We start from the raw sequence: 24,313 nt of genomic DNA, 5'->3' as shown, positions 1-24,313 counted from the left end.
AACCGTTAAGTAGTGGAATCTATCCTCCTCACATCTCACTCTTGGAAAGACTTATTAATCTTTTCATCAAATTCTTGACAAGAAAGTGAAATAACTATTTCTCTAAGTTACCTTTTTCACTCACTTGCTGGAATGGTTAGGACAGTTGGATTTAAAGTTATGAACTGTACTACTGCCAAGCAAGTTCTAAACCTCTATATTATAATCAAAATCTACATGTTGACAAGCAGGTAGTAGGATATGTATTTCTTCTTTTGTATTTTCTACATGTCTGTGATTTATGGACAAACGTGAACATTTTCACATATGATGAGTTTAACTGAATCCTCATTATCTGCCAAAGCTGACAGAGAGACTCTGAGCCACTATGCTTTTTGACAATCACAACACTAACACACCATGGTCTCCTCATTTTCCTGCCCCGAGGAATAGCCTCGTGAAAGCAACACAGACTTAATTTTCACCCTATCACAGGGTTCCTGTAGCCCTTCATATCTTCTCTCCACATATTATGTGTGTGTGATAGAAGTGTGTGCATATCACAACTTTACTTCTTCCAAAGCAGTGAGGGTTGAGGGGAAGCTTCTATTATGGACATATGGGGGTAGGTGTGCGTGCAGTGGAGTTGGAAGTAAGGAGTGTGTATTAAGAGCCTTGTAAACAAATGTCAATTGGAAAGTCAGTGAAACAGTTTGGGAGAATGCAGCAGCCCCTGCAGATCTGTGGGCTGTGTTAATATTGTCAGCACTGTGGCTGATTGAGGAGAAGAAGAGATGGAGCCCAGCTGGTGGGCAGTCACCCGGATCATATTAGTGAAGGAGTGTACCCGGAATCAATTTCAACATGCTTTTACTCTCTACAACCACAGCTGCATGACTGCTTCCATGCTCGCAAATAATACGCGCCAAGGCAAGCATGTGGTCAATCACTATCTATGAACCAATCTGAATACTTAATAGAATCATGGCATATGATTAATTGCATTACTTAAGCTCTGTCAATTAATGGTTATACTTTTGCTAAAAATACAACCGTGGTAATTCCTTGACATTTTCTGGCTGCTGTCTAGGTGCGTGTATTCTTTCAAATGATGCAAACATGGATGTTCCTCCTAACCAGATAGCAAGATTATCATAGCACCTTTGAGATGTTTACAGTTTATGGCTTTTCAAAGTAATGAATAGGTCATTATATCACTGGTTATGAGCTCAGTTGCCGAGGTCGTTTAATGGTACTACAGAGTCAAAAGCTTTATGTATAGTTGCTTTGTGTATTAGCTTGTTTGTCTATTTGCATATTTTAGTATTTGTGTGTGAGAGGCCTCCTTTACACACAAACTGAAGTACTCCTTGAGCTGGCATACATGAAAAAGACCGTTTGTGAAAAATACATCATTACTCATCAAACACAGACTGATCTCATGAAGTGGCGTATGTATGACACGCCAATTCATATGCCATTATTGCCGTGTTATCAAGACGCATAGTCGCTTTTTAGCGTGTTTATCAACGCCGTTTGACCTCCACTGACTTACATTACCTTGCGATTGCGTGTGAATTTACGCCGTAGTGAGTAGTATGAAAGGGCGAAAATCTGCGTAGGGAGGTTGGTCGGGGTGGTGGATGGGTCAAACACAGGACTTTCACCCAGGACAGCGCGGATCGTGTCCCGCGTGTCACGTTTCCTTCGTGTTCCGCGTGAAGTTGTTGCTTTCTCTTTTACTAAAGCCAACCATGTTGTTCTTTTCCTAAACTCAACCCCATTCTTCTTTTCCTAAACCCAACCATGCCGTTGTTGTCCCGCGTCCCGTTATTGTTTTCGTCAATCCAACCGTCCCGTTCTTCTTTTCCTAAACCCAACCGGAGCTCCAAATGCAACGTCCCATTCTGGCGTATACATACACGGCGTAAACATACACGCGGTGCAAGCGTAGACATACACGCAGATAGCTCCAAATGCAACGTCCCGTTCTTCTGCGTAGACATACACACGGATAGCTCATAATGCGTACAGATAACACGCACCACTTGGCTTTAGAAAGTGGTGTATATGTTTACGCAAAGTCATGATATCACGTTGTCAAACAGCAGTTCCTCTGGTAAGTCTGTTTGAACACTGGGCACAAACTGCTGCAGTCATTTGTGCTAATGTTTCACTGTGATGTCAATGTTTGAATATTCAATACTCGACTAGGTGCAACTTCCTGTTTTAAATGTATGTGCTTGTGCGTTGTAGCTGATGTGCCTGTATTCACGGTGTGCATGAGCATTCTTGTGAGCACTATTTTTCAGTTTCCTCCTTCTGCAGAGATGTGACCATATTTTGTCTCCCTCGTAGTGGCAGCTTGTGGGAATGCACATTGTAATAAAGCAATTTCCTGTATGCAAATGTCCTGTTTACACATTCCTGCTCCAGTCATTGTCACTTGACAGATTGCTTGAATATGGGAAAAGCAGCTATACAGTGAAAAATGAGAATAGTAAGACTTCAATAAAAAAATCTATTGTGCCTGCTCTTAGCTCTAGACATGCTTAAAACTGATGTCACATGGAAGATCCTGAGTTTCACACAACCACAGATACAAATTACAGAAAGATCAAGGCCACTATTCACATAACAGCTCCAGAACGGTTTGCTGATAGAGGAGGCTGTGGAGAAACTCCTCCTTAAAATAATGAGGAAGAATGATAGAAAGTGGAGGGATGAGGTGATGGGCTAGTGGCATCTGAACAAGGAGAGGTGAAAGTGAGAATGAGTGAGGAAGAGAGAATAAGGGGTGGGGGGCTAACCTTTACAGTGCAGGGCATTACATTATTGAAAGCAAGATCATGTTCCAGGCGACAGAATAGTCTCAGGCCTCTCTGTGATGCATTCAGTGTTGCCGCAAAATCTACCTGACTGTCTGTCTCTAACAGTGAGGATGATGGGATGTTCAGAAAGCGTACGAGCACACCTGCAGAGCTAATTCACAGCCTCTGATTCACTATTGCCACTCTGCGCAGGCTAAATGCAAGTCTTTTCACACTACGGAGTTATGCATTCCCTACATGGTGCAATCATACCAATCAGCATTTCTTTCTTTCAAGCACACCAATCGACTACTGTTAAACTCATCTACGTGGTGCAGCCTGGCTGGATAAAATCTATGAATACACTCCCTTACTTAAATGTCTAGTCTACAATCACAGCACTTGTAAATATGTTATCTTTAAATCTTTCTTATGGAACATCTTAAAAGAGCTGTTGTTTTTTATAGAGAGAGGATGGTAAAATCTTTGAACAAGCACATGAGGTGAAAGACTGGAGGAGGTGTCGGCAAGCATGGTGTAAAAAAAAAAAAAAAAACCTGCCATACTTCAGACAATGACCCTGAGTGGGAATGTCACACGTAGTTAACCACTAGGGTTATAATGGAATTAATCTCTCTCTCTCACACACACACACACACACACACACACACACACACACACACACACACACACACACACACACACACACACACACACACAGATCAGTGATAAAGGTGGCTCTGAAAAAGTGGCTCCCCAGAGGTGAAAGGGCATGTGACAGGCGAGATGCTGTGATGAGGAAGAGTGCTCAGGGTGACATTGTGGTGTGTGCTGTGGTAGCCTTCTGGAACGACCCCACTCTTAATCAAAGACTGACCTCTGTTTTCCTCATTAGCAACTCATTGCATGATGGTAAACAATAGTTTTTAAATTAAATATATCTTATATATAAATATTATCTTCTAATAATGTAGCTCTCAGAACTTTTCCGATTTCCCTTTTGTGGCTTGCACAGAGCCTGTTGTTTTGTCTCCCCTATGTTCCCAGTCGTTGAGAGATATAGGGCATTTATCCACTGACAGCACTTGTAAATGGCAAGAGTGATAACTGCAGAACAACTCTAGCTCCAGATTCTCATCTCAGAGCACTAATATGATGAGACAGGTGCTAGGTGCATGGGGGCATGCATTATAATTAAGGTCTCTCCCCAGAATGTAATCTTTCAGGGTAGAGCCTGGGCGGGGAGCGGGACAGATGACGGGAGCGCAGGGGGAACAAAACACTCTACATCTGGGAGCAGCGAGATGAAGGCCTCAGAGCCAGTATTCCGTTGGGGAGGTGGTGAGGGAAAAATGAGGTAAATGGGAGGTAATGCTAGGCTGGTGAAGCCAGCCAACCTCTTTTAGCTCCCCAGCTATTAAACCCAATCCTCCGTGGAGCCCCCATCAGAGCTGGTGACTGCATCTGGCCCCCGAAAAAAAACAGATGATGGCGTGAAAGGGGGGAGGGCATTGAGAGACAGAAAAAAGAGTGGGAGTAGAAGATAATGGATGTTTGTTTATTTCACATATAGAATAAAACCAAGTAACCAAGGACGATCAGTGGCTGCTATGCATCCCTGAATTTTGTAGTTCTTGCAGAAGACATTCACTGTCGAGGACAATTTATACAGTCAATCAAATCTAGCATTAAAGTCTCATCAGAATATCAACAATTATGCTAAATATCAGCTTGCTGGTTCGCTGACAAGAAGTCTAACTATTCTAATCCTATTAAGGCAATCCTTGGAGAACCTGACACTTGTTTTACCTTGTTTAACTGTCAGCCTAAATTCTCACTGTTAATCTCCCAAATGGCCGTGCGGGTGCATAGACTTTGTTTTCATTTAAAGGTGTCACCCAAGCCTGACAGGTCCTTATACTACTGCTTCCAGGATCAACATCTCTCTTGATGCAGATGTTTTCTAGGATAAACAATGGAGCAAATGTGGCCGGGTTGGCTCAGTGGGTAGAGCAGGGGCACATATACTGAGAGGTTTATGCCTCGACGCAGAGGTCCAGGGTTAGAATCCGACCTGTGACGATTTTCTGCCTGTCTTCCCCCTCTCTCTCCCCTTTCTCACCTAGCTGTCCTGTCAAATTAAAGGCGGGAAAAGCCCAAAAAATAATCTTTAAAAAAACAACAACAAGGGAGCAAAGCTGCCTCGGTCTATACACACGGTCAATTAGGCAGGTGCTGACATCACGTATTACACAAAACCTTCAAAAGGAGGCCTTGGAAAAACACAGCATATAAATCATTCATCTATCCATGAACTAGTTCTACACAAAACAGCAATGGGTAACAGAGGAAATGTAATGATATGGGATTACTGACATGCAGTCCAGTCAATTGGAAGTTAACACACATACCTGGAAAAATGACAGACATATTCTTCTTGTAGATGGCAAAGTCGGTCTCGAGGAAGACACAGAAAATTACCCGTGTGATCTGCACAGGAAGAAAAAGAGAGAAGAGCAGTAAGTGTCATTGTTAAAACAAACATGACATAAAAACTAACTGGGCAAGTTTAGATCTGATGATAATCTGCACCAGCAGGCCATATTCATAGCCATTCAGAAATCTAATTAGTTACCCTCCTAATCAAGACCACCCAAACTAGACCCTCTGAGAGAGAACATTACAGCTCATTACAGAATAAGCATTATTGAATGGGTGCATTGTTTGAGCAGAACAATCAGTATCAGACAAAGTGCAACGACATTAAAGATGAGCAATGGAGAATACTTTCACCCAAATTGAAAATTACAAGAGAAAATGGCAAAGCATTTTATTCAGGACCATAACAACAATTACATGTTGAAATGAAAAACAACATGGAATAAGTACATTTGGTATCGAAAACTCAAACAAACAATGTCACCCTTGATGGTAAACAAAAAAGTGACTTATTTTCAACATCATCAACAAAAACAATACAGACAATGGCTTTAATATATATTTTAGTTTTTGAAGTTAGATAGCTAAAAGAAGAAGAAAAGCAAAAAACTTGAAAATGACCATTAGCAAATAATTTCTTTTTCTTACTCTAGATCTCTTGTTCAACAGCAAGTGTAACAGCAAGTCATGTCAATGACAACTTTGGAACAGTTACACTTTTTGTTTGGTTTGGTTTATTTATGGATATAGAAAGACAACAAGGGGGGAGGGTATCCAAGGGATAACATGTAAAAGCGAGAAACACTTTTTTCCAACATGGTCCCTGATGTAAGAGAACAGGACATACAACACATGCAAACACATACAGTCCTTCTGAGGTTAAAACAATAAAAAAAAAAAATAATATATATATATGTCTCCTGATACATGCTGATCACAGACAGATGCAGAGGTGACACATTCACGTTTTAACAATGTTGGAAAGAAACTGTATACAATGGCTGCTAAAACAAAGTAAAAGTCTGCTAGCTCAGTGGGTGATGTTAAACAATGCCAGTCACTCCTCTGTTTTATCACTGCCTACTGAGATTCAAAACTTTCTAATCACTCAGGATGACCTGGCTTTCTGTATTTGATCACGATGCTCCCAATATACCAACTGTGTACTGAATAATTTAAGCATTATTTGAAAGCTGAAGCTTCACACTCCGACACATTGGCATTATGTTTTTTTGTACAGATAACCAACCTTTGAACGTTACCACAAAGTTAGCTTAGGTTTGCCATTGATGCAGCACAGCAAAGGATGCCATAAAATGATGATGGAGAAACCCATTTTATTGATAACTTATTACACCTTCCACCTTCATCTACAAGGGGAACAGATTAGAAAGCAGAGAGGTTCCTTTCTGTTTCAGAACAACAAAACTCTGAACGAGCTCACTGGCTCTTAGACTCAACAAGGAGTTTATAACGACAAATTAGTACCTATTAGTTAACTTCCAGCATATTTGAGCAATTTTACTTATATTAGTAGGGTCAGTAGAAATCTGATAACCATTTTGTTTTTCACCCTTTAGGGCCAAAATCATTCAAATAATCGGGTTTAATATGAAAGGGATTTATTTTCCAGAAAGCACAAGAGGATGATGAAGTTGGAGAGCATCATGGACTCTGGTACTTACTTACTAGTCCAGACATACACCAAAAAATGATATGTAAATAATATATGCCACTTCTTCAGTCAACAATTTCACAACTCTGTGTGTTATAATTCATACTGGTTTATAAAAACTGATATAAAGCTATTCACTGGCCATCTTCACTTTCAATACTGTGATAATATGTCTAAAATGGAGACATTTACAGAGCTTTTGAAAGATTGCAGAGAAAGAGGTCACCTCTTTCACTTTCACCCTTCTTCAGTGGAGTCTTAGATGTGCAGGCATCAGTCACAGAGATACATTACACACCACAACAGCATATAATCGCTTGACTGAATAATGGCAATTTTACAAACAGCCATAATGGTAGCTTTCCGCCCCCCCCCTTCCATGCAGAATAGTGATGTTATGGGGGAATAAAGGGAGCCCACCAGCTTTAGCATCATTTCTAACCCTGCCCAACACAAGGATCTGATTCAAAGAGGCACCCTTCTGGTGCTCATACAGACATATATCTATTAATAGTTTATGATCTGCGCTTTTGAGTAAATGTTAAGAGCTGCATCCAGGATGGTAACATTTTATTTTGCCTTGTCTTGGGGGGGGGGGGCTTTGTTCATAAAATGTAGACTCACTCTCTCAACTGCGACAGAAAATGAAAGCAAGCTTTAAGTCTCCTTTGAAGTAGTGGGCTCGCTGACAAACAGATTGTGAGAAAAGTGATAATACACCAAGATAGTGCATACCACTGGGTGCTGGAAGGCCACAGGACAGCAGCTCCCCAGGAATTTCCATTACTCTTTTATGGAGCTCCATTCTGAAACTGACTGCCCACTGTGAAACAGGATGAATCATGAATTCATGCCTTTCATTGAAACACACACACACACACACACACACACACACACACACACACACACACACACACACACACACACACACACACACACACACACACACACCATTGATGGTGATTACATTTTCCTATGTTGTGTTTAATGTTAAAAGAAAAGAAGAAATATTACTCTGAGTTAACAACTCTGAGAAACAAAACCAAACGGAAAATCTTAGTTTCCATGTCATGAAGACTCTAATCTCACTCTCCCTTTCCCTCTCTGTCAATCTCTTTGTGTAGTTCTGTTAAAGCATGTCCACATTCTGCAGAAGACTTCGGAAAGTTCTTTTATTCTAAAGATCAGAAACCCATCGTAACAGTACCCCTTCTTAACAGTTTAAAATGAATCAAATACAACAGAGAAGGTGATCTATGACTTTTTCTTTATAAACGTAAATTCTAACAGTCTGTACTTTCAAAGACAGCTTGTCTCCTGCATGCACGCATACAGTACTGTATAGTCATAGACGAAGAATCTACTGTATAAGAGTAGTTGGAGAGCGTTTTCCTTAATAGTAGTCTGACCCAAAATCACATGCACCAGATGTTTTCAATCATATACACTTTAAAATACATTGTTCGTTCTTTATCACGTGGATTAGTGATGACACACAAACTCACTGTATTTCCTACCTGCTTTATATCGATAATTACACATACATAAAACGAGAAAAGATGATACACAAAATAGCATTACACTGTAAGAGTGTAATTATATTTAAATGTGAAATACATGAATTAGCATCACGACAAATACTGAGCATTAAAAATGTGCATGACGTAAATGATCACTTCAGAGTAGAACATGCTACTAAATACTGGAGAAGAGGTATTACCCAGTATTTTGGACTGAGGCTGCGAGGTGTATGTATGCTGGTGTTTGTGTGTGTTGAGCGTGCACTCTGCAGCCGCCAACATTGAAAAAAGTTAATGGAAGACTAATTAGAAAGCTGGGATCACTGCATGCAAGCCTGCTTAGTCATTACTCATCCCTGATTGGAGGGCCTTTGCCAAAGAGTGAACACAATATGATTGGGTTCCGGGGTTGCATATGGGAGGGATGGTCGCCATGACAGAAATGTGTTTTGCACAATAAGCTGCAAGACGGTGTAGTTGGCTTGACCTGTTGCTCTTTGAGACCCAGCCAACTTGGGGGAATGCTAAGAGTTCAATGGACTGGAAGGATTTTGACAGAAACAGTGTGTTTCCTCAAGAAAGGGACATCAACATGTATAGATGGCATTCTTAGATATGACTTAGTAAAGATTAAAGTAAAAATTCTTAAAAAATCTTTCCAATTAATTATTTAATGCCCAATACATCCTAGAAAACAAGTGACAACTTCAAGTTGTTGAGCGAGTTTCGATAGTGAGGCGAGAGCATACTTTATTTTCTATTACAGCATAAAGACATTAATTTATGTTGCAGACATTGTTTGTCAATACTAATGCTCTACTGTGGAATATTTAATCATGCAGGTTAAGGATCTAATTTCAATTATTTCATTTAAACCTTCTGCAGAACACTTTCATTAGGCCTAATCAATTCAAAACCATTGCCTCTTAGTTGTAATTGGGTTTGGAATATATGATAAGTAATTAAAATGATAATGCCAGGGGTGCAACCTATGACTATGTAACTAATTTTCATGTCACACAAAATGCAGAGAAACAAGATTTGGGAGTGGCTAGCTCTGTCAATTTGTGGCAGATGCATGTGCCACAGTGTTAATGAGTAGCATGAACCAATATGAAAGTGTCCTTTACCCACATTTCTTGTTTCATGACACTATATGTGATTTTTAATTTGTGTGTATCTGTGGCTCATTATTGTGGTGCAGGGCTCACCAGGTGCCCCAGACTCCTATTGGCTGGCTGACAGATGAGCTGTCATAGCTGGCCACCCATGCCCATAATTACATTGGGGGCACTGCCAGCAGAATCTGACGTGCAAGCACAACACACGCACTTTCACTACTTGTATTTCCTTCTTGATTCTGTCACAAACAATAATAGGGACAGGTTGCCCTAGCATGTCTGCTCCAGCTGGAGCCCAAACCCAGGGGAGATCTGTGTCTATGTGTCCTGTGCTGCCTTGTTACCGAGGCACAGGCTTATGCAGGATCCTGAATGGCTGGATCCAGATGGACAACAGCGAAAGGAGACTGATATACAAAATGAACACTGGCTGAAATAATTCATTCATTGGCTTTCTTTGCTTTTGACCAAGGTCGAATTGAGTAAACACCAGCATCGACTGGATGGAAAGAAACCTGGTCAGGTCACCAATCCATCACAGCGCCTGAGCATAATGAACTGTATGTATCATAAACTCTCACATACACACAGTAAATATGTATTGTGTTTAGGATTTATTCATCTCTGACATGACATATATGACATATGAGTGTTGCATGTGTGATCATACACTCATAGTACACGTAATTGTTCGAGACAGATTGAATAATTCAAGCAAATTATTCCTGAGCCAGAAATATCTCCCCATAAAACACAGCCTCCTAGCTGCATCATCAAAGCCATAATCAGCGAGTGCTCGTCTCCTTTGTTGTCAGCAGCGCTGGATTGGATAGAGGGTTCACTTTGAGGCAGGTGGACCATATCCAGGCTATTACTGATGTAATTACACACACCTGCGTCCCTCTCGCCACTAGTACACACAGCCTCTGCATCTTGGAAAAAACTCTGCTTGGGTCTGACAGGCTTCTATAGTCAGAGCTGTGTAAACACTCAAACACACACACATATTTGTAGATCCTTGGTGACCATGACAGCACAACTACCCAGGGCACGTTCTGCTCCTTAGAATCTGCTTGTCACTGTGACATCAGTTAGTGTCCACTGGCTTTACCAGCGGTAGGGATTATGCTGGTGACAGCTAAAGCAAGACACTGGCTCGGGCTACTCAGCTGAAGTTGTGAGTAGCTCCTCCATTTGACTTTGATTGACCCCGTCTGCCGAGAGAGCTGCAGCTCCACCTGCGGCAAGCTTGTGAATTATCATTTCAAAGAAGTGCCCAGAAAAGGTTATCCCTTTGAACAAAACGCCTCCATCCAAACATCAAAGGAGAAGCCTGACATTGGGCTTTGAGAAGGCATGGTTATGACCAAAGCCTGGAAGAAAGTGCTGAGCTCAAAGTCTTACTTTCCAAAGGCGGTCGACATTAACTGCTCACTATAATCACGATAAGGGCAATAAGGATAGTCAATGAAGTCAGCCTAATATTGCTAAACAGACAACAGATTTTGGTAAATGCTTATGTACACAATTATGCATGAGTGCTCAGCACAGTGCGACTAAGTAGAACTGATAACATTCTGGTAAGCTGCCTGGTTATTTCATCAGTGTAAAACATCACCATGGTGCTTCTAAGGCCGTTTATGCAGTGCAGAATATAACACATTTTGACAGGAAAATGCTGTCTTGCTAGATTCGGAAAAATCCGTAAGATAATATATCAGCAATTTGTATGTTAATTCAACAAATGCTGCGTGTGCCTCACATTTTCTTTTACACATTAGAGCTGAACAAATAGTTCCTACTACTGTGTTATTCAGGCTTCATTGCTGCATGGTACTGTAGACAAAAATGGAGTACAGCATGCTTGAGGCATCTAGCATTTTAGCTCACATTTTCAAAAATTGTTCTTTCAAAGTTAAAGAGACATCACACAGACTTTCATATGCTTTGAGCTGTTCCTGCCAGCTCCCACTGCCAGCAGCAGAAGCACTGTGCTATCTGATTTGAAAAAAAAAGAGCTAGAGACGATTTCAGCAGAAAAAACTCACAATTAATTCCTTGTATTTCATTTCATATTATTTTCATTTAATCTGTCTGAAAGAGAAGGGCAGGCTTTATGGATTTTTATATTCTCCAGTAGATTTTGCCAAGAAGACCACCAAACACACTGCCTAAAATATTCTAAAGTGTCTGTTTTACCTCTGCGAGCTTGTTCCAGCAGAGTAAAGTAAAATGTCAATAACCTCCCACAGGAACAGTAACTGACATTACCTTACTGCCACTAAATGTTTAGTAGTACATAACCAATGACTGTAATGCAAATCCTTCCCCATCAACAAGGGGACTTAAGTACCTTGGAGGAGCTTTAAGGGAAATGTCAGTAGGGCCTCCAGAGATTGGGGTCCACAATACTACAGCATATTTTTGGCATGTGAACAATGCTGCAATAGACTCCACTGACAAATTTGTCAATTGATATGGATTTTCAAATAATTATAATGATGGAATACATGTGTTGAGTCTATAAGGAATGGTGTGAGTGTAAAGGAGAAGGATTGGGCCATTTCCTAATCACAAAGATGAGAGGTAGTGCAGCTGCAGAGCGAGATCAGAGGGGAATGATGAAGGAAGAACTAATATGAGGTCTGTATCTATGATCCATGGCTGCATTGGTAATGATCTGACCTCTGGACAGCCACTGGCCTATAGCAACCTCTGCTGATGAGGCATTGTGTGTGTGTGTGTGTGTGTGTGTGTGTGTGTGTGTGTGTGTGTGTGTGTGTGTGTGTGTGTGTGTGTGTGTGTGTGTGTGTGTGTGATGGTGGAGGGAGGGTTTTTGTGATAACTTGTTCAAATGTACCAGAAGTGTCCAAGTGTAGTGTTCGGCTTAAAAACAGAAATATAGTATTTTCCTTCTTGCTCAGTAGAGAAATGTTCCCTTACCTAACTTGCAACATGATCTAATAGATTGCCCAGTACCTGAGCTATGCTATTGTCTGCTTGTACCTATCTTCAAACTGCATGCAGAGACATGAAAAAGTCATCAATGAGTTTGTGTGCCTCTGGTTAAAGGTATCGTGGAGTTTTCAAGAAACACAAATCATCCTATTTCATTTTCTCACTAAAATGCAGTTTGCTGCAGTGTTTTGTCTGGAGATAACATGTCTGATGCATTTATTACCTTATAAAATCTTTGTTTGAGTGTTCTGCTTCTGTTCTTTTATTGGTTCAAGCTTTTACGTCCCACCAACTGTTAATATACATTATGTCCCTCTGCATTTGGCAAGAACGTCCGCATGTGTCCCTGTGCTCATTGTGCAAAGGGGTATCCTCGTGCAGTTGTTGGTAAAATTCTAAATACAAGCAATATGGGGATGCCCTAATCAAAACAATGCTTCACAGCGCTACTAGTGGTCAAAAACATAACTGGGCACATACACTGTAAGTAGGAAACAAAGTAAATTTTTCTCAGGAACTGAACGAAATCTAGAAACTAACATTTATTGTGTCACTCTAAAATAAATTCTAATTATAGCAGACGTGGTATACACCCTTTCCCTGCTATGTTTTCTGCTTGCAATCTTCCCCTGCATGAGTTCATCCATCCTTTTAAGCAATGACTGCCCTCTGACACCTTCGCTGTGCTCCCAATTCCCATATTGACCACCAATAGGCAGTATTACATTTCAAGTTGAAGGATTGGTGCTTTGTGCGGATGTGTCAGGCTCAGTGTCTGCTCATCTGCTCTCCAGGATCACACAGGGGTTATCCTGCTTGGTTGTCAGATCCACTCATATTTTCATTTTTCCTGTTTCTATTTAGTCAATACCTACTCAGTCACTGGGAGGAAGTCAATATTAGCCAAGTCAGCCCTCCCTGAGGGAGGCTGGTGTGTGCAGCAAGGTATAGACATCCTCTAAGCTAAACCTTTTACACCCCGCTCACGTTGATGAAGTCATTACATAATGTGTCTGTCTTGTCAGATGGAAACATTTTTCAAGAACAAGGGCAAACCCTTTTGGGTCTAGTAGGAGAGTCTATATAGGGAGAACACCGCCTCAGACAAATGAAATCCACTGATGTGTACTAAGGTAAATAAAACAATTCAAATGTATCTTTTCCGTTTCTCAGATAAATCATTTTTGATGTTTCCTTCTTGTGTATGCTGGACTTGGAGCAGTCAATGTGTGTCTCTGTGTGCTTGTTTGGCACGTCTCCTTTTCAGCTGCATGTTTGCCCTGTCTGAGCCTGACTGGTTCTGAGGGGGTTTCCTTGGAAGAAATATGTGGTGTGATCCAGCCAGGTCCTCTCCGGTTTGAATGTTACACAAAAGCTGCCAGACAAATGGGAATCCAATCACAGTTCCCCATGGCAAAATTTGCCTGAACTGCATACAAGCCTGAATCTGGAGAGGCACCAGTGACCTGTAATTTATCTAACAAACATGTTCGTGTTTCTTCGGCAAAAACGATTGTTCTAGCAGTACAGCTGTGTCTGCTTCCTGTGCATTCTTATTAACAACACTCTCCAGCCTTGTAGCCCAGTCAGTGCTTAAACATGATGATGCATATGAGCGAGAAAGTGCGTGGGCTGTGCTGTCCCTCGCTACATTGAAATGTTAATAACTTTGTCAGTTCTCTGAGGTTTTACCCACATGCAGAGATTTTTGTTGTTTTTTCTTCCTGTGGAGGTTAATGCCAAAAGGTCAGGAGGAACACTCATTAGAAAGTACTCGGATTTACATGCACTTTCTTCTGGCTAAAGCTATTACCTCTTTGTTACTTTTATAGCAGAGCCCATGCAAGATGCCAACACAATGTTCAGGCAGAAATATTAATTCTTTTTTCCCTTTTCTTCCTGCTCATCTGCATTAGAGCTGGCACCAAACCCTCAAATAAAAAGTTCATTAAAGCCCTTTTTCGCTCTCAAGTCCAAACAGCACAATCAGCTGAGCAGTACTCATTATTTCATCTCCAGTTTAGAGATGGTCTACTATTTGCCACCTAGATAGATAGAGACACACTCAAAATCTAAATCTTCTCATTATATTACAAACACTATCCTGTAATACCATGAGTAGTTACTGGAGGTTGTTTATAGGTATCTTACAGGGCAATAAAAAGGATAAAGAAATACCCCCAAAATTAAAGTATAAGTATTCGTGAACATGTGTTACAACAAAAAGGTGATACCTTTCACATTGAAATGCCATGATAGCCCATTCAAGGTTATGGCAGATTTACACACTGCTGAATGGAACACAGGATGACTGAAACGGCAGGAAATAAAAAAACAGAAAAAGTGATCCTGAGAGCGATACCATATGGCTGTGTGGGTGACATCAAACAGGGAAGCAAGCCTCAAAGCAGAGGTGCTGTTTGACATAACTTACAAAGTGGAATGAAGATCTGATCTGGACTTTGTCAGATGCGTCAAGCAAATTTACAACCTCTCGTTCAATGTGAACTGTACACAATGTCAGGTAAGGTAAAATGCTTTCTGAGGGGCCAGTGGATTAGGATTACTATGAAAGTAGAGGAAACGGTTAAACATTACGAGACACATAAATCAATAATAAATAGAGACAACGCAGAAGAATATCTGCTGGAAGTTAATACATGTTACAGTATCACTTCTCGGTTATGGAAAACAATATAAAAACAATGTCAAAAGCCAAAGTAGACAGGCACTAATGTAGATGTTGTAGCTGGCTTGTAAATAAAATACAGTTCTCACAGAGAGTACCCAAATCAGAGTCTTTGAAAGCAGTGATTAAGATAAAATAGTCTGGTTTTGGTTTCCTCTGTGTTGCTGTAACTGGCAGCAACAGACTGATAGGAGGTGCCTAAAGGTGTTTGCTCTGGAGATGGGAGGCTGATTGGATATTGTACATTTAAGTGGCTCACAAGGTTTATAGAAGGTTCATCAACTATAGGATTTATGTTACAACAAAATGAGTGTCTGTAGTCTTCACTTTTGTTTTATGAGAAACAGCTGTGTAATAGTAGATCTAGTCACTCAAAGGCCCAGTAACAGGCTGTTGACACAGTGGTTGCCTTTACAGCTGGCATTAACATGCACATCTCACATCTGGATATCTGCACTCCATTTATAGTAAATCTGAAATAAAAATTCTACTCCAGCATACAAACCAAAACCTGATATATAATTTACTTAACAAAACATAGATTGTTGAAGGCAGATTTCCTCTGATAATATATATTACTTTTTGCTACTTCCTTATCTGTGTGTATCCTTTGAGCTTTCTATGACAACATCAGAGTCCACACTGCCTGCCTCCTGCTTGATTTACACGTGAAAGCAAAACTGTGTTTACTCTACACATATAGGTGCTACTCAATTTCGTTTGGATATTTTTGTTATGTTTAGTCGGGTGTTAATGCATCCAAATGTGTACCTGGCAGCCTCCAGATCCACCTTTATCTCATTCGCAGTCGGATTTACTGCATCCTTGCTCTATTTAAAAATAATCTGATTACCCTTTTTGGTGTTGATGCTAGGTGCAACAAGGATAAAAAATCATGTATTGGGGAAGATTATCTAAATCAGGATTAGGGTTTGTATTGGGATATATATATTGGGAGGAAGAAGGTTTCTAATTAGCCAAGCCCTGCTATGCGAGCAGTTTTGTTATATGCTGAGAGAAGACCAGAGCGCTTTCAAGCTGAATTCCCAACTAGTTATAAAAGAAGACCATACAACTCAAAAAGCTATTGGTGTGACGGAACTAATGGGCAAAAAACACATCTCACTGAACTATGTGAACCTAAATTTGGAAGAGTTGAACACAAAGTTTAATGCAAAGAAAGTCTTCTTAAAATAATCTATGACCAAATCTGTGAAGAAGCCAAATGAAGGCAATACTTTGACATCATCTACAGTCTAGCAGAGACATATCAGTGCAGCAGGGGCAGGCAGAGAAAGGTAATTCTCCACAGTCTCTCCCTGATTTGCATGATTTATCTCAGAGAGAGTGTAATATATCTATATTAGTGTCAGTGTCCTTATGTATGTTTGCCTTGCTGCACCTAAGGGTAGAGCCACATGCTACTAACGCATAGGCCACTCAGAAACAAGGAGGGATCCCCATAAGGGCCTTCCAGGCCTTTGACGCTACACAATTCAGTCTGACAGATCATCAGAGAGCTCATATGGGTGGAGTGTTACTAAAATAGGCAGCACTGTGCTTTTCAAACACCAATCTACAACAACAATAAAAAACATACAAAAGATCCCCCCCGAGTAATGATAGAATTGCTAGTGGGTCTAATTAGCATGGTTAGTAGAAGAAAGCTCTGTGCTCAACTCCTGATTATAAATCAAAACATTTTGCTCATTGGCAGATCAAATAAAAACATTAAAAAAAAAAAATAATATATATATATATATATATATATATATATATATATATATGGGAGTTTCAGGAGGTCATGCTGAAGAGACAGGATGGCCTTTTGAAAAAAAAACTACAGCATAGCAAGGTGCTTTTATTGGAAGGAAAAGAGCTGTATAGCAGAAGATGGTTTATTTCTACACAGCAACCACATTAGCTCAGGGTGCTGAGGAAGTCTGTATCGCGCATGAAGGACGGTCACACTGCACAGCTCCACAGACTAATGTTTCTCAGCCATTTACTATCCAAACCCTCTTCCAGCTTTCTACAACTATCCCAAGGAAGTCTCCAATCAATACAGGATCTGTTTCGGTCGAGCTGTCGCTTAGAAAAATCAATGACCTCCCCATTTCTAGCACTGTTGTCCACACTGTCTCTTGTAAGCTTCCTTAAACCTTACTGGAGCCAAAGCAAGAGCTAGTTATCTCCCAGTCTCGTACCTCAGTGACTCACTATCCACAAGAGATGGGTGGCACATTGTTAATATGACAATTGTGTAACACGGGGCACATAGTGCTGCTGTAATTAATAATGCTAATCCAACATCACTTTATATGTGCACTTAGAGAAAGACAAACAAGGATAAGTAGGAGAAGAAAACACACTGCAAAAAGGGTATGATGAATGAGCAGGCTCACTAAGTGACTAATACCAGGGGATAAGAAAGTATTTCCCCCCTGTTGTTAATACTTTAATAAACAAGGACATCCACTATTTTCAAAGTAATATATCCAGTCTAGGTACTAATTAATGTTCCTGATGAATACGGACCGTTAAAGATGTGCCGAGGGACTAATTAGATCAGTCAAAAAAGAGTCACTAAGCATGCAGTGATATCACATGGGACTGAGGAGTAAAGGGGAAGAGCCCCCACTCTGTCATGTGGCGGAGACCCAGCCGGCTCAGTCTTAAGGAAATCCTCCCTGCTCCATCACGAGGAAACCGCGGGCTAACGTAATCCCTCGGAATCCATAAGTACCAATCAACGGAAAAACCAGTGGCAAAATAATGAAATGTGGTTCGTCTTTACGTGGCAAACGGCCACCCTTAAAACAGCATCTGAGCTGTAAAGAGGAGCAGGGACAGGGCCCTTAAAGGGAGTGAAGAAGAACATCAGAGTGGTGTGTTGGGACCGACCAGCCGCCAGAAAGCCTGTCTTAACCACACCTCTAACCAGGTCCAGGTGGACACTCTCACTCTCTCTTCACTGCCAGATCCTCAGAAGTGGGTCAACTCGGCACCAGAGAGTAAAAAAAAAAAGAAAAAAAAACTCTCAAAGAGATACAGAATTGAATGCAATCGTTAAAGATGCTGTTATTCTTGTGACCATATAACATAGCAATGCAAACAGTTTTAAAATGGTTCTTTAAAGTTCTAACATACTCCATAAAGCCATCTCTCCAGGATGAAGGAAAGATGGAGATGAGTAAAGCCCACGCTGACCCTGTGACTTCTGGAAGCACACTCCTATATTACTATTCTGCATGCCTGTGCTTTGACCTTTTCAAATCCCTCTTTAAAGGTTACATGTCCCTGTGTCTGTGGGCTGCACAGGCTCTGCAGGAGCAGCTGCCTGAGTGAGCCCACCACGGCTCTCCACGGAGTGACCTACAAAGCTATTGTATTAAAAGAACCGTATTTATTACCACTCTCTTCTACAGTATCTGCTGCACGGAGAACATAACCCTTCTTTAAACTCAAGTGCTCCTCCACTCAGCGCTTTGGAAAGCTTTTTAGGCGCAATTGGTTAGAGGGATCTCTGAAAAGGAAGAAACCTATCGCTTGGCTGCTTTGAGAGGTGAAAATGGTATTCAGGAGCCACTGAAAGTTTAATCAGTCTGTGCTGGGCCGCTGGAAACACAGGGCTGAGCTAGTACAGGCCAAGACTGGTCATTGATTACAATGGGGCTGTGTCAGTTTTTTTGGAACCGTCACTGTTAATTACATCTGCATTTTGAAATTATATCTCTCTAAATATTCATGAACATTTATGTAGAATCTCTAAAACTGATATCTTCGACCGATCAATGGTGTAACCTCCTTACTCCAGAGGTACATATCTTAAAACCTGCAAGCAATGCTGACAGAGTGCTGACAACAAGGTTGTTACTCCAGCCAGAAGGAAGACCTGAGGATGAAGGGTTAACCTGAGGAGAATGGGCTTTTCATCTTTTCAGATTACGTCTGAAGCTGTCGAGATGGCAGAAGATGAGGCCCTTTGGAATAACAGGTGCTCTAGAAAAGGCTGTGAAGCAGAGGTAACAATGAATTGTTAATCACATAGACTAGAATGACCTATTCTTACATGTGTAGTAATCATACCAGGTAGCACCTCTTCTGTCAGCTCTGAGCCTAATATTCTGGTATACTGTGAACAAATATGGTTTTCTGCTAATTTTGGATCCAGCATCGGTATCCACATTCTAAATAATTTCATTCAAAATGAGTAGCCCTTTCAAATAAAACAACAGAAAATATTTTTTGTTTTGTTTTCAAGCTACATTTGACCACAGAAGACACCATATCATATCCAGCAGCTCTGATTTAGCAACAAAAACAAAAACAATTAGCTGGAAACACTCTTTAACCACGAGTAAAGATGCCCAAGGCAAACAGCCACAAGTTCCCCATAATGCCTCCAATAATCTAATTAAGATACTTACTGGAACCATGGCAATCTAATGAGAGGGCTATGACACATTTGTACTCTAAACACTCTGGTGCTTTATCTTTGTGCGCTGGGAAAATGAAATTATTTCCACAAATGCAGCACAAGTCTGATATCCTTTCTCTCCTGGAATGGTTTTGTTTCGCCTGCCCTATCTCATCTACTCATCTCCGCTCCAATCTTATTGTTAATTCTTCCAAGACAGGGACACAATGCAATTCCAAATTTAATGATTAAAAATCGAGGTTTTCGAGAAAACGTATGAAGGTTTAATAAACAGTGGAACTCCGACGGGCATGAAATGACGGCAGCACGGCTCGTTATCAGGTATTTATAGCTCAGAGTAACAGTGGTGTGCTGCGATATGTCTCTCTCCACAGGGATGTGGCAGTGGCTCTGTTTTGACATACAGTGTATCAGTGTCCTACTGTCTTTGCGACCTAAACATACAGAGGCAAATGTTGACAATTAGTGCACACACAGCGCTAACATGCTGTCCATGCAGGGGGGGGTGTAAGATGGTTGGGTGGGGTTAGGTGCATTTAAAAATCGAGGCAGATGGCAGGATGTGAGAATTTCAAATTGAGACTTTGCTTGCTGGCTTTGCGGTGCCTGCAGGTCGGCAGGGTCAACAGCCAGCCTTTGCCGTCGCAGCCCATGCTGCGCACACAGGAAGACGGGGGGGGGGGTCACTCTTTTATCACCAAGACATATTGAAAAAGCAGCTGAGAAAAGATCACAGCAGCACAGGGGGAACGCAGACCCAAGAGGTATATCTCTCCTGCTTTCACTTACTCAGATAAGCCCTGAGCCTGACAGCACTTTCGTTTTTTTTCCACGTGCTTCTTTCAGTTGATTGAGCTTTAATGGGTTTTTGTGGATAACATTCCTTTTGTTTTTTGCTGTATTTCTTCTAATTAAGATTCAGTATAACCCGTTGAAGTCCTCTTGTTTTTGTAGCACCAGTCTACTGCAAAATGAAACAACAGGAGGGTAGCCATCAGGAAGGAATATAGTCTCTCATTGATCTTTAAAACTACAAACACAACGTCTCACTACTTCCTCTGTGCTGCTCGGCAACTCCTTGTTTTCCTTAAAATATTTACTTTGAAGAAGTAAAATGCCTATGAAACACACAAAGTTGACAAAGAAGTGGGTGAGATGGTATTAGTAAAACCAAAAGGAAAAGGATAAAAAATGACCTCTGCCATGTTATATGGGGGGGGGGGGGGGGGGCTGCGTGTGTATCCTGAACATTGAGTGAGAAAGGAACTAATTTACATGAAAATACATTAGAGCTGAAGAAGTATAAATTGTCACTACCTAGAATTATAACACACATTTACATTTTTTCACTTTTTGAAATGCACTTTCCTCAATGGCATGATATAATTGGCACAGTTTAGTAATCTGTGGCAACTGTATGAATATAAATGAATGAAGCTACCATAGTATGCTATACTATATTTCAAATAAACAGGCACATCTATCTTTCAGCACGCCCCAATTAAATTTGACATTCAGCTTTGAGCAGTCACTGGTGTGTGTTTATGAATATGTATTCCTTTTACGGTGTCAATTAAGAATCGGATAAATGTTCATGATATGCTTTTTGTCAGCAACTATAGTCAAATTAATTCTAATTAGCTGGTTTATATAAGCGGCTCAGATTAAGTGTAAAGAGCTGTGGATGTCCCATCGGCACAAGGCTACGAGCCCATATGTGAGAGTGTATGTTTTGTAGGAATAATAAATCGTCTCACATGCTTTACACTTCAGAGTTGTTCAGCCTTGGCGCTTAGTGGATTTGCTTGCCAACATTCCCAAGAAAAAAAAGTCACACATCTGTAAGACATTTCCAAAGTTGACGGTTGATGTGCTTTGGACAGTGTCATTTAAACCTCCCAGGTTACGGCCTGTTATAAAAATGCCCAGCTATCCAGGTGTCAGGAGACATTTACTGGACTCCCAGAGGCTTTGTGAGGAAAAAGAGGATTTGGAAGTTTCACGAAAATACATGAAAACGTGCATGAAAACCTCTTCACCTAAAACTGCAGGAAAGCTTCCAGAATGAGGATTAAGGTTCAACTTCCATCTGTGTGACGGACAGACAAGTACTTAGCAGACAATTATAATCCGTTAAAAGCTAATGAAAGCACCATCATGCTGTTTCAGCATTAGGTGAGCCAGGCTTGGGCTGATGCTGGCTTTTTCTCCTGATTGGGTGTCTGCTGATCCATAGACATCATATCTACAGCCCCAGTCCCCACAACAGCCTCAGGCTTAGGGAGTCAGAGTTCAGACCTGGGGTCACATCAATCACACGTCTACTGTGAACCCTGTATGGGTTAATTTGGTAGCTAATTTATCTGAGATGGGCTCTTGCCCCATTTCAGTTTATATGCGTCATGGATGTCATGGAACGCATGCTTTATTACTCTTTTGAGGAGAGAGTAACTCCCATGTGCCATGGGCCTTCAACAACTCGCTGCAGTGGGAATGAGATCAAAATGGGCAATACTTTTTAATGTTTCTCTACAATCTGAGAAAAAAGCTCCCTCAATTTGCAGAGCACTGAAAATAAAAGCCAAACTGTCTGAATTTGAGTATGTGCTACTGCAGGACAACCTGAAGTGTCACCACTTTCATCTGCTTGGAAGCGAGTACATCAGGGACCTCATTAGGATGGCAGTCTTTCAAACCATAAAAACTCTGCATCCCTGTTATCCAGTCTGGGAAACATCTGCCTGACACCCATCCATCCAGCACCACCCATGCCCTGCCCAGCAACCCAGGTTACGAGGTTAATAGGTATCAATCTAATCATGATTTAATAAATTGATTTATTGACTTAAGTAGTGTGTTTTGTAATACCCTGCTCTTAGTATGATTTAAGTTAGCAGCTATAAATTGGTTAGCCGTCTGTATAACTCAAAAGATAATAGCAAAAATGCAGTATTTACCAGAAAATTATTATTTCAAGGCATGTGGCTCTGAAGCCTTTAGAACAGACATACTGAGGATGCAATGGGAACAAAACTACAAAACACCTCCATAACCATGAATAATGCTGAAAGGTAAACGGAAATAAGACATCTTATCGCTATTCTCCAGTGAGGGAGGTGAGAGGAGGGCTACAATGAGTCAAAGGTTCAAGATGCATTTAGAACGTGCCAAATGCAAGTTTGTTTTATTATCAGGTTTTCTTCTGAAGCTATATAAACCTATCACAAATGTTATGCCTTTATCTCTACTGTTTGGATATACTGTACATGTCAGCCCAGAGGATGGAAATATTTATTCTCTTATAGAAATGGAAATAGTTTGTACCCTTGATCCAATGGGCTTTCAGGAGGAGTACAAAGACACATTTGAGATGCATCAATACCGATGATAACGTGAGCTGGATGCAGTGAATCAGCCTGGGTCTGGGCTTAGTGCCCTGTCACATTCAGACATAAACCAGTGACTCCAAAGATTATGGCGAGATTCTGGCTTTGCCTCTGTTCACGGCCCGTAACTGAAATGTTTTAGTTGTTCTTTAGATCCCATTTGTATGCCACCAATCACAAACCAGTTCCTTGAAAGATGGCCGTGAGCACAGTCCTTAGAAGTGAATTGTGGGGAAACTTGATGTAAATATGTGCAGCTGGCAGCTCATGTGGTTTTGTTCATGCAGTTTAGCTCACGAGTCTTGTGCTGAGAGGTACAGTATGGATTTCTATGAAAATAACTTTTCCTTAGAGTTTTTTTTTTTTTAAACTGAGTTTGAAAGTTAACCTCTTGAAAAGTGCATTCTCCATCTGAAAAACATTTAAAGTGCTCTCTGAATGAACTCTCATAAGAGCTTTTCGACAAAATGAAGTGACTGAAATGGTGCAGGGTGTCACTGTATAAAACTTGAATAATTATAAAGTATGTTTGCTTTCTGAATGTTGCAGTTAAACCCGTGTGATATACTGTATCTGACAATATAGACTACTTAAAGACTCTGATTGACATCCTTGACATCACACTGAATCTGCCAACATTCACAAATAGCGCACAGTGCAAACTAAGGCTGCTGCAACAGAAAATAAACGCCTTTCTTTATGGAAGCTGAATCCATGGCCTCTCCAGGTTGAAGCAACTGTGCCAATTTAAAAATAACAAATACAGACACAGAGCCTACAGGGACCCAAAGCCTTTACTGTAAACTGTTAACAGCCATAGCAGGGGGATCACGCCGTTGAGAGATACTTCCAAATAAGATATGAGACATGGGTTCTCCTGGGTGTTCCTCATAACCTTTCAATTATATATCCTGATAAGATCTCGACTTTTATTGTCACATATGATGTTGATAAATGTCACATAAACGGCAAAGAATATAATGGCTGCAGTCGCTAAGACTGCAGAAACAACAGACAGGATGAGACGGTGACGGAGCACACGTCAACTGAAGTACTGCTACATGCATTTTTACAATCCACAGTTTAAATCCATATATTTTTAATTATCACATCACTGTTTCTCTGAATATAAATTATTCATTGGGCAAATGCTATCTAGTTGACACTAGTTTGACTCCTCCAAAGCCTGTTTTCCAGTCTGGGATAGTCAGTGCAAAGATGCATTCTAATGACTAAGACACACTCACGTCCAAGCTATTCCATCCACTTTATGCTTTTGAAATTTCATTAACCTT

The 24,313-nt window shown here is 40.8% G+C and overlaps 1 protein-coding gene across 2 annotated transcripts in view; it reads right to left on the bottom strand.

The window, feature by feature from the left end:
• macrod2 (mono-ADP ribosylhydrolase 2) overlaps positions 1 to 24,313 on the bottom strand; it is a 426,308-nt gene that overhangs the window by 33,319 nt on the left and 368,676 nt on the right. For both annotated transcript variants that reach the window (XM_078272630.1, XM_078272629.1), the window contains exon 9: positions 5,201 to 5,279. In XM_078272630.1, the coding sequence (XP_078128756.1) occupies positions 5,201 to 5,279 (79 nt within the window). The remainder of the gene's footprint in view (positions 1 to 5,200; positions 5,280 to 24,313) is intronic.

Source organism: Sander vitreus, chromosome 17, assembly GCF_031162955.1.
Source record: "Sander vitreus isolate 19-12246 chromosome 17, sanVit1, whole genome shotgun sequence".
Taxonomy (NCBI): Eukaryota; Metazoa; Chordata; class Actinopteri; order Perciformes; family Percidae; genus Sander; species Sander vitreus.
This window is presented reverse-complemented; position numbering and strand designations above follow the sequence as displayed.